We start from the raw sequence: 15,297 nt of genomic DNA, 5'->3' as shown, positions 1-15,297 counted from the left end.
CATTTAGTTCAAAGTATTATTAAAAATGAAAATATTAAATTAATTACTTCTAAGCCATGTTCAAAGTCTAACTTAAATACAAATTTGAAAAGTAAGTAGCTCCAATCATTTATGTTTAAGTAATTAAATAAATTCAATATCTCAACCCAATATTGTTCTTTTTGAATAGTTCAATATTATTCAATTCAGACCATAGGTCAGTAATAACACATTCAACTCTTTTCTAAGACACATAAAAATGAAAAAAGGTATTAAAATTCATAATTCATGAAGTATATAAGTACTTTTAATAACGAATAATAATTTAGGTAATTAATACAATTTGTTTATTGATTGGTAGTTGTAATTGCTGTTAATTTTAGACTCTTCTTGAACCTAATTGAATTTAAAGGAAGAAAGATTAAATACTTTGAAGACTTTCAAAACCAGTTGGATATTGAGTAACTGTAAAAAAAAAAAAGCATCAGGCACTTAAAAATATTTTAATAGTATATTATAACTTAGAACTTTTAAGTTATAATTAAATATTATTGAAAGTTACATATTTTTATTTAAAAAAACAAGAGTGTCTAAATTATCAGGCAACAGCCTGTTACGCCTAGCACTCATAATTTGACCTGTTTTTGAAAATATCCTTTCAGAAGGTACAGATGTTGCAGGAATCATAATATATTTTAAGGCTATTTCACTTAAAGGACGAAGCAATGATTTATGATCTCTCCAATATTCCACGATGTTGCAGTTCAGATGTTGATATGGCATATTCATGTATTGCTTCATCAAAACAATAGCACTACTGCTGCTTGTACTAGTCGACTGAACGCTACTAACTCTATTTATCAAAAAATTCCACAAATTATCAGAGTTGTCTTTGTCATGTCCAGTAGGCATTTCAGATTCTATAAAATAAAATATTAATTATGATTTATGAAGAGGATATATTTCATAAATATTATGTCGTGAGTTTTATTTTATAACATAAGATTTAATATATTTAGTATTTACCAGTTTCAGCAGTATTATGCATTAAACTGGTAATTTCTGAAATGATGCTGTTTTCAGCTTCAGTAGCATTACTTTCAACTCCAAATGCTACTTTTTTGCACCTTGGATCCAACAAAGTTGCCCGGGAAAAATATGGTACCACTGTTTGCTTCTCAATTGATTCGAATCTTCTGGATATGTTAGACAATAAATTTTGTTTAACAAATTGTCCAAGGCATGTTTTGGGATTTTTTCCATTTAATGAAGTTTGCAATCCTATAAATGATTGTAATTTAAATTATTATTTGTTATTTAAAAATAATTGTAAATATATTAAAAAAACTACCTCGTATTAATGGTATAACTTTAGATATCGTTGGATATTGCTCTGCTGATAGTTCTGTAGTTAGACTATCAAAAGGTTTTAAAAGAGGTACAATGTCTTCAATATAGTTCCATTCCTCAGAATTTAGATTACTAGGAGCATCATTTAGTGAAATCATTACTATTGTAAGAGGCTCTTTTAATTTCACTAGTCTCTCCATCATAAATAGGGAACTATTCCACCTTGTACGCACATCCTGCTTTAGTTTTAAAATTTGTCCATGACCTAGTTGTTTTTGCTTTTCCATTAAAAACCTGTTACCGACCTCACTACGTTTAAAATAACCAACAATACCCCGACATTTAAAAAAAATGTTTTTCAGTTGTTCTGCATAATATGCATTGTCTCCTGCTTCAGCGTCATCTGTTAGATACAGAGCATGTTGAACAACTAAATTCAGTTTGTGAGCTATACATGGTATATGTTGAATGCCCATAAGTCTAACTGCAGACTTAATATTAGCACCACCATCAGTCACAATTGTAATCACTTTTGGGTAGATATCCCAGATATTAAATTCACTAGTCATCATTTCAGCTAAATATGCACCAGTATGATTTGATTCCAATTTTTTTGTTCATAAAACAATGGTTTTAAGCTGAGTTTGGTCTTTTGGAAAAAAATGAGCAGTCATCGTTATGAAAGAATCAGTATTCATCGAAGTCCAGACATCCGTAGTAATAGCCACATAATTGGTTTTATTTAATAATGACTGAACTTGATTTTTTACATATTCATATATTTGAGGAATAATGGTTCTGCTCAGTGATCTCCTACTTGGTATTTGGTACCTACAAAATTTGTTTGATTAAATGGTAAATATAATGTATTGGGATGTTTTTCTATTATATTTTTAATTTTTTAACTATAGTTAGATTATTAATATAAATAATTGTCAATGTCAAAAAATTTGTTGTTCTTTTAATTGAGAGTTGTGTTTATTATATATTATATTATTGTTGATGTATATTTTTGGTTATAAAATAATAAAAAGTTGTACCTATTCATTAATCTTATATTTGTTTAGTGAGTTTTGAAAAATAATATTGCATTTTATTAATATTAAAATGATTTTAATATAAAAAATATTTATTGAAAAAAGAAAATTAATTTAATTGATTTTCTAAAACCATAAAAGCATTTTAACAAAAAAACTTTTATCCGTACCTTGAATCCAATAGCTTTATCATATTTTGGAAACCAGAATTCTCCACAATTGACAACGGTTGCAAATCCTCAGCTATCATTTTTACAATTGCCTCATGAAAATGTTTAATTTGCAATTCAGATGGTGCTCCAAATCTAAAACAATGCGCATTTAATAACAAGATCATACTTACATTTTAAAACAATTATTTTTGATGTCAAATTTGAAAAAAAAAGCTAATAAATTATTGTGTTGACAGTCAATAGAATTAATCATAAATAAATCATAAATGTAAATAATATAAGTAAACTTTTTAATTTTATAAATTCAAATTAGATGGCTTAGATCAGTAGTTCTCAACGTTTTTTGATTTGTGTCACCTTTAACCACCTGAATCAAACGCTGCATCACCCTAACATCAAAATAATATAAATCTTAGTTTTATATTTAAAAATTATTCTATTAAAAAAAAAAAAATACAGTACACAGAAAAAAACGTTCAAAACATTGATATTAATATGAATATAAAAATATGATTTTTTTCTTTTTATCGTTGATTTTTCGTGTCACCCTGGTTGAGAACTAATGGCTTAGATAACTATTATAATCAAATTGATTTATCTCCTTTGATCAGACAATAAACATTTTTAATTTCAATTTAAAACCATTTGGCTTTTTCTGAAAACAATATATCAATGAAGTAGATAATCAGCATTCAGCTTGTGGGTGTTAATAATTAAAAACATCAATTATATAAGAAATACAATGTTAGCATAAAATACTTAAACCTAGCCTCAGATCAAGTCTAAAGCTTTTGCTTTTACTCAAAGCCAAAAATGTTTGATAACCTTCCAGAGATTAATTAATTTTCCAAACCAGTTGGATATTGATAAAATCTGTAAATAAAAATAAAATTATAATCAATTAGTTATTAAAACTTATTTATTTACTTTTTATGGTAGACATGTTAAACATAAAGTATGTCAAGTATAGATTATGAATTCTTAACTTATATATATATTAAAATTGTTGAGGTATACATACAACTAGTTAATTAGATATTTCTTAAAAATTGATAATCTGTTATATAAAATAGAAAATAAGTAGAAAATGTGAACAAGGGTCAAGGAAGGATGTGTTCAGTGGCGCCGAGTTCATTAAAAAAAGGTGGTTCAACTCTCCCCAAAGACCACCCACCCACCCACAAAACTAAACCACACAAAACCGCTCGCTTCGCTCGCGAATCACATACACTTTACTTATCAAACAACTGTATTTATGAAATTAAATGAATTTATCTAATTCAATAAACCTTACTGTTTAGTATTTACAAACATTTTGATACCATATTATTAGCATACATTTATAGGATGATAAATATATTTTACCTCTTAATTCTTATCAATCTATTATTTATTATATAAGTATAAACCTTAATAGGTACATAAATATGAAAACATTTAGAGATTTTTATTCATAAAATAAAAAATAAAAAATATACCGGTAGGTACCATAATACCAAACATTAGGTTAGATGTTTTGATAATACAGATGTAGTACTGGCAAACTCATCTACAACTTGATTATGATCTATATCAATATCAGATTCGCAAGAAATAATCATTAACTGCTCCAAGCGGTCCTGACTAATTGTTGTCCTCAATCGGTTTTTAACGATTTTTAATTTAGAGAACGTCCGCTCTGGTGTTGTGCTAGACACTGGTAGTGTACATGCGATTTGAAGAGCCATGTATAAGGTCGGGAAAATGCTCTGTAATCCGGAAGTATGACATACCTATAAATTACAATAATTTAGAGTTACTATATTATATAATTTATTTTTTGCTCTTATCCAGCAAAAATATTTAGGTCTAAATAGGGAATGTAAATAAATAAATTAGTAACAACCTTAAATACGTGAAGAAGTGTTCCCAAATTTTGGCTACTGTTTTTTTTTAGACCAACGGTATCTTCTTTTTCTTCTTCTTCATCGCTGCCTTCTAAATCTGAAGAACTTTCTTTATTATCACTAGTTGCAGAACTAGGATGTAAACATTGAGAACCTATCATAGCAGATTCAAAATAAGAAAATAATTTTGAAAATTCTAAGTATTCTTTTTTTAACTCGGTATGATTAATAAATTTGCTGTACAAATTACAAAATTTATTAAATGCATCATCTGGTAATGTGTTAGGGTCAGATTTTGTTTTTTTCAGAACTGAAACAGAAAATAAAGAAATATCTTTCAATAATTCTTGAGATTTTGAATGAAAGCGTTCTTCAATACAAGTAATTGCTGAATCTATTGCAATTAAGTATGTTTTAACTTTATAGTGGAATTTAGGATCAATAAATGTATGGTCTTCAGTTGTTTCACCAGACAATAACTTTTTCTTTCTACTACGCTGTATTGGTAATGAAGTAAATGTAAATTCCGATGTATTCATAAATTGTGTTGCTTCATTGCACAAGTCGTTATATGCATCATCAGATCTCAAGCGTTTGATGCTGCTCGAGACTGCTTGAAGACTATTTACTGCACCTAGCAAATCAATATCTTGACTTTGAAAAATTTTTGTTACTGGGTCTAAAATATTGAATAGATTTTTATAACAGATTGCTGTCAAAACAAATCTTTCTGATAAAAAAAAATCTATTAAACCCGTAGCTTTAGATCTGGCTTTGAAGTCTGCATTTTCAGTTATTTTGATCTGTTCTAATGTATTAATAACTATGTCGTATGTTAATAATACTGTATTCAGTGCTGATGAGTATGACATCCAACGAGTGGTTTCTACTCTTTTAAGTCTATGCACTCTTGCTTTAGGATTTTTTTCTTTTTGCATATTTTCATATATCGCTACCCGCTTTTTACTTGTTGAAATCAGTGCATACAACTGCTCCAGATTCCCAAATGTATCAACTGCATTAGCTGAACAGCTTGACATTTGAACAACAACCAAACTAAGTCTATGTGCATAGCACCATGTATAAATCGCTGCTGGGTTTATTTCTCTGATTAAAGCTTGTAGTCCTTCATATTCACCCCGCATATTGCTGGCTCCATCATATGATTGACCAACAAGCAGCAATTTCCAAGGTTACCTAACCTAACCTAACCTAACCTAACCTGACTGGACGGTGTTATTGGATTTAAAGATAATTTAAGATTTTTGCCCGATTTCGATTTTTGACCAACGATAGTCAATAAATAATCCCACAATACCTACATAATGTTCAATCAAACTATGAAGTATTCAGTATTGAATTATCAGACTATATAGACTAATAGAGTCCATGAATCATGAGTCAATATTTTGGCCACATACTTTAATATTTTATCCATAACTATCCATACGCTAACGTAAGTGTTATAATAATAATATAATAATGCAATACCTTATACCTACCTAGGTTACAGGTAAACAGGTAATATGTTGTAACTGGTAACTGCTTAACGCTTAAGTAGTTAAGTGCCTAGTACCTACTTAAATACTTTATACTTAGTATAGTAAAAGAATTAACTATCTTGGTTCAATATTTTTACTTACCTACCCAAGACCCACACAACCCACCCACCCACCCACCCACCCATAATTTTAGGTGGTTCAAATGCACCACCTTAAGTGCGTACTCGGCGCCACTGGATGTGTTTAGTCTACAGTTGACTTGTATTGTTTACACATAATTCTTGGAAATTTACTTTATCGTTTAAATCAAAGTTTATACTTTATTAATTTATTTCAATATCATTACATATTTTAATATAAATTATTATTTACATATTTGATAAAAGAAGTTGTTTTTGACGTTTTACTGGCGGTTCGCTAGAGGTAGAAGTATCAGTACTGACAGCACTAGTTTGAGTTTGAGTAGGAGGGTCTGACCTAGAAAAAAAATTGGAAGAACTTGGCTGTTGGCGGTGTTGGGATGATTCAGATGTTCCTATATAAATATTTTATTTATATTTATTACCTAATATGTTCAGTAATAATTAAAAATAATCATTATTATAGTATACAATATGGATATCCATTAAAACATTCTGACAAGTTCAAATAACATAATAATAACCTGGTAAATTGGTATCATCGAGTTCATCATTTCTATTCATAATTTTGTCCCGTTCTAACCTGGTCATTTGCTTTCTTTTAAGATGTTCTAATAAATTCGATGTACCAGTTGCTCTTTGGTATGATTCATTACAAATCGTACATAGAGCCTCATTTGGAGAATTAATATTTTTTTCAAAATACTTCCATACAATGGAGCTATTTTTTTTTATCCACGACATAATGAAATAATCAAAAATATAATCGAAATTCAAAATATTAATTGCAGCAGCAGTCACGTAGAAATCGCAGAATCTCTCGATCACGAAGTCGGAATGCTTTTGATTTGCATCATAATTCATAATAGTCTTGATAAAATTTTATCATGATAAGTGATAACAGTATTCATTATCTATAGTATTGTGGAGGTTACGCCGCTATCGAAGGCGTCCTCCAACGCTCGCGCGAGTAAGTTCTTACTCGAGCGGAGCTATAAAACAAAGAAACGATTGTTCGGTGTACAAGGTACGTTTATTACAAATTCGAGTGATAGGTATGGTCGTATGGACAGTTTACAACAACTTGGTTTGTTCGAGTCGGCCACTTGACACGGGCGCGACGAGAGAACAACAAAAATAATGTACAGTAAATACAAAAGTTCAGGTGAACGGTGGGTCACAAGGTTTTCGCGGTGCGAGGGTTTGCGTTGCAAACGGCAAGAGAACAAGATGGCGTGATGGCGTCGGAGCCCGAAATCGGCGAGGTATATGTCGGTTGACGGTTACGAAAAAACAGGCCGAGCGCCGGCCGCCGCCGCGGCGTGGAGGCCGGCTCTCGGCGCGAAAACAATGTGACCAACCGTTTAACAATATCGACGACGCAGGGAGGCCATGTGGCGTCGGTTCGCCACAGTATCAATAGTATCAATTATTCAACTATCTAAAATTATGAGGTTATGAGGTTTTTTCATATTTTGTGTAATATCCAGGCATAATTTACAAAAAGAATTAAATGATTATTTTATTATAACAAAAATGTATTATTTCACAAAACACTTTTTTTTACTGATAATGCAATTAGATTGTATGTGCCAGTGGCGCCAACATCACATACACTACATTTTGGAATACCTATAAATTATTTGAATAAAAAATACCCGATAGTTTTATTCGTTACCCGCCCATCACTACTGAAATTCCACAGACACTAGTTAGTAGTCACTAGTGCAGCAGTGCACCGTGCTTTGAAATCGAATATGTACCTACGTAATAATATTTTCCAGTGTTAATAAAATAAATTGAGCCTGTACATTGTAATATGTAATAAAGTTGTACACGGTTTTTGGACTTAGCAGTGGAAATAGATCTATGTAAAACACTACATCAGTTCACTTTGTTTTGGTTAAATCGATTACGTTTTTTGCATTCACTTCGTTGGGTTATGAATCATCTCGCTGTAGAAAATGATGACATTTAAAACTTAATTAAGTAAATACTGTTCTTGCTACTTTATTTCATATTATATAAAGATACAATTTAATAAAACAATAAAAACATAACATTGTAATGAAAATCTCAAGTAATAGGCTGATAACTATTTTCCTACTTTATTATATACAATAACAATTTTATAACAAATAAAACATAATACATAATAATGAAATATTTTAAATATAGCTTACATAATATTATTTTACATAATATAATTATAACAAATTATTACAATCAATTTCATCAATAAATATTTCACTATTTAATTCATCTTTTGAAAAATCATACATCGCATTATTCATACAAGCATACATGTTTTTAGTTGGTTTAAATTTAACACATGTACTAACTTTCACACATTCACTAGTGTTTATTAATCCATTTATTTGTTTAGTCATTAACTTATTTCTTAATTTGGTTTTTATTAAGTTAACTTTAGAAAACAGTCGTTCGCAAACACAATTTGACTGTGGTAAGGACAAAATATTCAGAACAAACTCTGAAAGATTAGAAAACAGCTTTTCCCCATTTTATTCATATAAATAAAGATCTAACCAAAACACATCAACATTTTTATTTTTAAGTATATTAATCATGTCTGAATCAAAGTAAGAATTTAGTTTTCGCCATTCATCATCAATCAATTGCATACGATTTTTATCATTACATATTCTTGGGAATAAAATAATAAAATTTAAGAGAGTATTAGAATCCTGTTGACTAAATATATGTTTAGGCGAAGTATAAATTATAGAAGATAAGATTTGATCACTAAAATCAAACCGCAATTTAATTTCAATGCAAAGTTCTATTAAAAAAAGTCTACATCTAAAAGCATTTGTTCATTAATATTCTTGTCTTGTGTTAATAAAAACATTGATGCACCTAAATAAATATTTTTGAGTGGTAAATATTGTGATTCGTCTTTAGGATCAATTGTAAATGGATTTCGAACGTTCTTGACAAATGAAAAAAGTATATCTTTATACAATTCAGACATTTTTGTATGTACAGAATCAATAACTGTTTTGTCGCTTTGAAATAATTTATTTAGAGATGTAATTTTTGGAAGAATATAGTTTAAAAATGTATAGTACATAAAAATTGAAGGGTCATGTAAGCGATAATAAATGTTTTCTGCAACTTTTAGCCTATCACCTTTATAATTTGCAGCGAAATATTTTTTTAAAGCCTCCCATTGTTCAAGTATACGAGATACTGCCATAGTAAGGGATAACCATCTGGTCTGAGCTGGACGTAACATTTTATGGGGTTCTAACTCACAGAAATCTTGAAATTCCTTAAACTGAGATATTCTTTTGCAGCTTGCTTTAAAATAATTGAATACGTCACGGACCAGGTCTTCACAGTCTCTTGGAAGTGTTTTACAGGCTGCACTAGCAACAAGATGTAGACTGTGGCAAATACATTTTTGTAGAAGGATACCTATGAAAATACAAAAATTATTACATACAATTTGTGATAAAAATATATTAAAGTATATATTTATAGGTGCTTTTTTAAATTACCGGGAAATTGTTCTTTTAATTTTGCAGAAACTGAATTGTGCTCTCCAAACATGGTGTTGCATCCATCAGATGCAAAACCTAAATAAAATTATACATATTATAGGTAGCTAGTTATTTAAAAAACAAATATATATTATATGCCAGTTGATTTGAAAAATAATGCATTAAATTTGAATTTAAAATTATGTTTCTATATAGATATTGTCTAATATAAGAGATGTAAGATGTATTTTTGACAAAATATTCAGTTATTATTTTAAATAATTTTTGTTAAATTTGCACATCTATCACTAAATAGTGATGATACTACTAGTGACTTGCCTACCTACCTCTGATATTTTTTATAACAAAATATATAGTAATAAAAATATTATTGTTTTGAAATTAATAGGTACTTACCAATGATATTGTCCAATGAAATTTTATTTTCAACAAATGAATTTATCAAAGTATTGAATAATTTTTCAGCATTAGCACCTGCCTTTGCACTCGCTGGGTCCGTGAATAATTGTACTAGTTCCCAAAATTTTGTTTCCAATTTATTTAATTCCAAATCATAGTACTTAACACAAATTGCCATATTCTTAACCGTTCCTACATCTGTACTTTCATCAATAATTACACTAAATTTGTACTTCATTAATTTATTTGCTAAATCTTCATGATGACATTTCCCAATAACATTGTTCGTGATTGCTGTTGCTTTGGTACGACCAATACTTACACCTTTTGCTATATTTGAATATGAAAATGCTTCTTGACATAATTTACTTAAATGGTCTATAGTATTAAATGACAAATTATGTTCTGAAATAAATCCACATAATAACATTTCTGCATTTTTTATTTGATCTTGAAGTTTGCTTTTTGAATCATCAATAAAATAAGTGTTTATTGGATGTATAATATTTTTGGTTGAAATTGAACGGAGAGATGATTTATGTTTTTGAGAGGTTTGATGTTTTTTTATAACAGTTAATTCTGCTGTTAAATAAACTATACATATTTTGCATTTAGCTTTTAGTGGTTCACCTATAACTGGAGCGAGCCAAAGTTTAAAATCTTCTTGATCCATCCATTCCGTACGAAATTTCTGTTTTTTGTGTGTTTGTTTGTGAGATTTTGAACCTTTATTTCGCGAGCGTTTGATTTTCTCGGGCGTTCTATCCCAATTACCATCTCCAAAGTCACTCATACTTTAACAATTTTAAAAGGTAACAGAAAATTGAGAAATTCACGTTAGACACGTTACGTCGAGAGTCACGGTATACTATACTGTATAGTGTATACGCTATGTACTAATGTACTATGTTCTATGTAGGTATTACTCTAGAACGACTATTGACTTCGGGTAATTATGGACTGTCGTCATGGGAAGTATTAATAGTATTAAATATTAATGGTTATTGGTTAATAATATAATATAGTAATAATCGTATATACATCAACATTCAATGGTATCTATTTTGGGAATTCCTTTATTTGTCTTTCTTGTATTTCCAAGAACCAAATTCGTCGCTTATACTGCAACAGTGCGTATCTCAGTTTTTGATGTTTTCCACAATCATCAAAAAATATAATTTAAATGATTTAATCTGACTAAGTTTAGTACATGTGATGTTTAATTAATATAGTTTTTGATAATAAATAGTTTTTAATAGATAAATGTTATATTTTGTTTAAAAAACTGGTTTTAAATGAGATACGTGTTGTTAAAAAGCAATAATAATGAGATAGGTGGTTTTCTAAAATTGATGTGTATGAGATATGTGGAATTATAAAATAATTATATTGAGATACGCAGTTTTAATGAATTGCCGTGTATGGTTTTTAAAATTTTTTGTAAAACATATTATTTTGTTTTGTATAATATACAAAACAAAATAATATAAAACTATATAATAATAATATAAATAATATAATATAATAATAATATAATATAACAATATAAAACTATATAATATCCATATTATGGATATTATATAGTTACCTTGACAGTTCTTTTTAATAGGTTTAAAAAAGGATAGAACATAATTATAAATCAACTTGTATAATATAAAAACAATAACATTTCTTTTGTTACTCAACTGGTAAAATATCAATAAAAACAAAATAATATTTAAGACTTTGATAACATTATTAGATTTAAAAATATATACAAATATAAAAGAAGGTAGAACATAATTATAAATCAACTTGTATAATATAAAAACAATAACATTTCTTTTGTTACTCAACTTATAAAATATCAATAAAAACAAAATAATATTTAAGACTTTGATAACATTATTAGTAAAAATATATAAATATTAAAAAAAGATAGAACATAATTATAAATCAACTTGTATAATATAAAAACAATAACATAATATTTTATTTTGTTACTCAACTTATAAAATATTAATTAAAACAAAATAATACTTAAAACTATAATAAAACATAAAATCTAGCAAATAAAACAATATTCAGTCTTTAAGTTAAATTCAGTCCTTTCCTTTACTTTTTTTATTTTTACGTACACTATTATCCATATGGGGTAGCGCATCATAAAAACTATGACAATCATAAGGCATTATGGACCTTAAACTTTGCAGATCATTCCATTTATCCAAACTAATTTTTTTGGGAGATTGGTGAAGTTTAGGAAACTTTAAAATATGTTCTGGATCAATTTTTTTTGGCCTCCTTGGCAACTCTTTAAAAGAATCATTGTAGTTGATTTTATACAAAATTATACCACTTGGACAGTATTGTATAACTCTCAGTTCTGTAACAACTGGATCAGAAGCTATATTTCCTGGCCTTATGGATTCATAGAACATGAGCTTTTTATTGCTGTAATCTGAAAAAAAATCAAATTGTAACAATTTTGAGATGTATGGAAATGGATGACTTCTGGCTTCTTTGGTGAGCTGAGATAGCTGACTTGGTAAATAATAATCAGTCTTCTTTAGTTTCCTTTCAATCACACTATGTACACTGTCACACTCCATTTGAGTGTGACCCTTCTCTAAGAATTTTTGTGTTATACTAATATTATATTTTATGCTGAGATGCAGTAAAGCATTTGACATAACACAATTGCGATTCTGTGCTGTGCAACCATCAGAATAAATAATAACTGGCTTTAAGCATTTGTTTAAAGTTTCTTCAATGATATCAATCAAACATGAAGCAAATGTTGATGCCACAAGTTCAGTTTGACTTTCATCAAACCAGTAACAGGTGCTTTCATGGGTACTTAAATTGTACACAGTATAGTTATGAACGGCAAGCTTCATTTTAAAATAAATAGAACTTGCTTGTGAATATGGAAGCAATTGTACTGCCATTAAATCACAAGTGAATAAGTGACATTCACCAGCTTTTGCAGAAATTTTGTCATTAGATTTTTCATCTCTTGCTTGATTTTTTTTAATAGATGTCTTTGATACTCTTCTTCAGGCAAGTTTTTAGTATTGTATTGACAGCATTTGTCACATTGGTCTTTTTTTGGAGAAAATATGGAAAGATTTTTTAGGGAAAAATTATTGTCAAATGATTTTCTACATAATGGTTCTTCTTTATCAGTCATACAATTATCACAATAAATCTTGTAAAGTTGTGATATTGAATTTATTTCTGTCTGTAGGTATAATTTTTTTGAAGACTTTCTGCAGTAATGTGATGGTAATTTGGGAAGTTTATTAAAAAATGTATTTAAGTAAATATTTTTATGTTTTATTGCTCGTCTAGAATTTCCTTTTATGTGTCCATTTCTATAATTTACTAAAAGTTCACTATCTTCATCTTCAATTTCCAATTCCTGTGTATTTTCTGGCAAGTTTGATCCATACTGAGTTTTATTTTCTAACCAATATCTCAGTGTTGGTTCTTTAATACCAAAAGTACTTAAGAACATATTCTTGCAAACCCCTAATTTATCATTTCCAATTTTTAAAAAATAAAAATATGAACTATTTCTTCGAGATGTTAAACTTCCAATAGTTCGTTGCTTGGGAATAACTTTTTCTATCAATGATAAAATAAATATTTGCTTTTCTTTCCAAGATGTCATTGACCAGAAATTATTGAAAATATTTAAACGATCTTCAGGTTTTATACTCAAGCATAATCTTGTTTTCCATTTTTTACATACTTCAGATTGGCACGGTGGTCCAATACTTCGCCCTTCTCTTGGAGTGTCATGTAAAATAATTAGGGTACTATCTTTTTCTTTCCTCCTATATCCTATGTATGGTTCTCCTTTCAATCTTTTACTTTTGTTTGTATTTCTGCTCCATGAATTTGGATTTGAAATCTTACTGCGTTTCTTACCATCATTGTGTGCATTATTATTAGTGTTTCCTTCATGTTCTAGAACTTCAATATTTTGACTCACAGCATCATTTATTGGATAAATTGTTGGTATGCCTAATGTTTCCTCACTTATGTCTTCATTCTCAATAACTTCACTGTTTTGAGAATCTGTATAATAATGTCCCAATGTATTGATAACATTTTCAAATTCAAAGTGTTCAATATTATTTATGTCTATTTCATAATTATTGCTATTTTCAAAAGGTCTGATATTCTCAACACAACCCCTAGCCAATTCTGTAGATGTAGCAGTTGAATTTAATGCATTTAAAGGCAATAATTCTTGCTGTTGTATATGATTAACATTATCACTTTTGGTTGTTTTAAATTGAGAATTATTGTCAACTGCATTCATTAACTCATCAACAGATAGACAATTTGGATCATCATTATCACTTTCAAACTCAATGTCAGACATCATGTTTAATGTAGTCATTAAGGTTCTGTTCACCTAAAAATATTCAAATTTAACAACTTACTATAAAACTACTAAATATTAATATAAGTATATTATAATGTAATAATTACTTTAAAACAACAACACTTATCTCATTTTATATAGTGGACTAACTAGACTTATCTCAAAAGATTAAATAGTACATTTTCAGAAGTGAATATATATTTTTGTGTATGTTTAATTACAATAATTCTTTCAGTATTTCACATCAAATATTCCTCTTAATAAAATTAACCACTATCTAAAGAATATATTTACTTAATTTATAAAATAAACTTACTTTACTTTCGAGTTTTCAAAATGCTACTGCCATGCTATGTTATTAGCTGAGATACGTTATGTTGATACAAGGTTTTGATATACGCTGTGTTATCATTTTCCTGATTAACAGTTTAACCAGGAGTCTAACAAAAAAAATTATAGAACAAAATATTTTATACACGCCCTGTTTTATCAATATCGATAAAAATCTCATTTTGTCAAATTTTGAGATACGCCCTGTTGCAGTATAAGCGACGCAATGTGATAGCGAAATGTGATTTTATTTATAAATTTAGAACTTTTTGGGTTATTTTTTTTCAGAAATACTGATATTAATCGATTGTATAAATCTTAGATCATATACTATGGATAGAGCCACTGCAATATAAACGTGTACAACGAGTTGAAGACAACATTATTAAGGTGACCGAAATCTATTGCGCATGCGCCACCTACTGCGCATGCGTAATCGTTATAATAAAAATATGATACGTGATTAGTGATTATGACATGACGTATATTTTACTGTTTACGTGAATTTGTCCACGGTTGAAATTAAATATTAAAAATTAAAATATAATAGGTATGCATAAATATTAATAAGTACAATAAATTCTATACAATAAAGTAAT

The 15,297-nt window shown here is 28.5% G+C and overlaps 1 protein-coding gene and 1 pseudogene across 1 annotated transcript; both read right to left on the bottom strand.

Moving 5' to 3' along the window:
* Positions 1–537: 537 nt before the first annotated feature.
* Positions 538–1,805, bottom strand: LOC149058070 (E3 SUMO-protein ligase ZBED1-like). Its single transcript, XM_089220654.1, has 3 exons — positions 1,331–1,805; positions 1,006–1,260; positions 538–899 (listed from the first exon to the last, which is right to left on the bottom strand). Exons 1-3 carry the CDS (start codon positions 1,803–1,805, stop codon positions 538–540), a joined length of 1,092 nt encoding a protein of 363 aa, XP_089076780.1.
* Positions 1,806–3,791: 1,986 nt separating this feature from the next.
* LOC149058068 (zinc finger MYM-type protein 1-like) overlaps positions 3,792–15,297 on the bottom strand; it is a 32,383-nt pseudogene continuing 20,877 nt past the window's right edge.

Source organism: Diuraphis noxia, unplaced genomic scaffold (genome assembly GCF_037042655.1).
Source record: "Diuraphis noxia isolate RWA-SAM2 unplaced genomic scaffold, SU_Dnox_SAM2 contig0002, whole genome shotgun sequence".
NCBI lineage: Eukaryota > Metazoa > Arthropoda > Insecta > Hemiptera > Aphididae > Diuraphis > Diuraphis noxia.
Note: the sequence above shows the minus strand (reverse complement) of the source record. Positions and strands in the feature narration are given on the sequence as shown.

Coding starts and splice junctions, on each gene's coding strand:
- LOC149058070 (XM_089220654.1), bottom strand. CDS start 1,805: ATGGGCATTCAACATATACCATGTATAGCTCACAAACTGAATTTAGTT. Junction 1,261..1,330: donor AGTTATACCATTAATACGAG/GTAGTTTTTTTA, acceptor AATCATTTATAG/GATTGCAAACTTCATTAAAT. Junction 900..1,005: donor GCATAATACTGCTGAAACTG/GTAAATACTAAA, acceptor TTTATTTTATAG/AATCTGAAATGCCTACTGGA.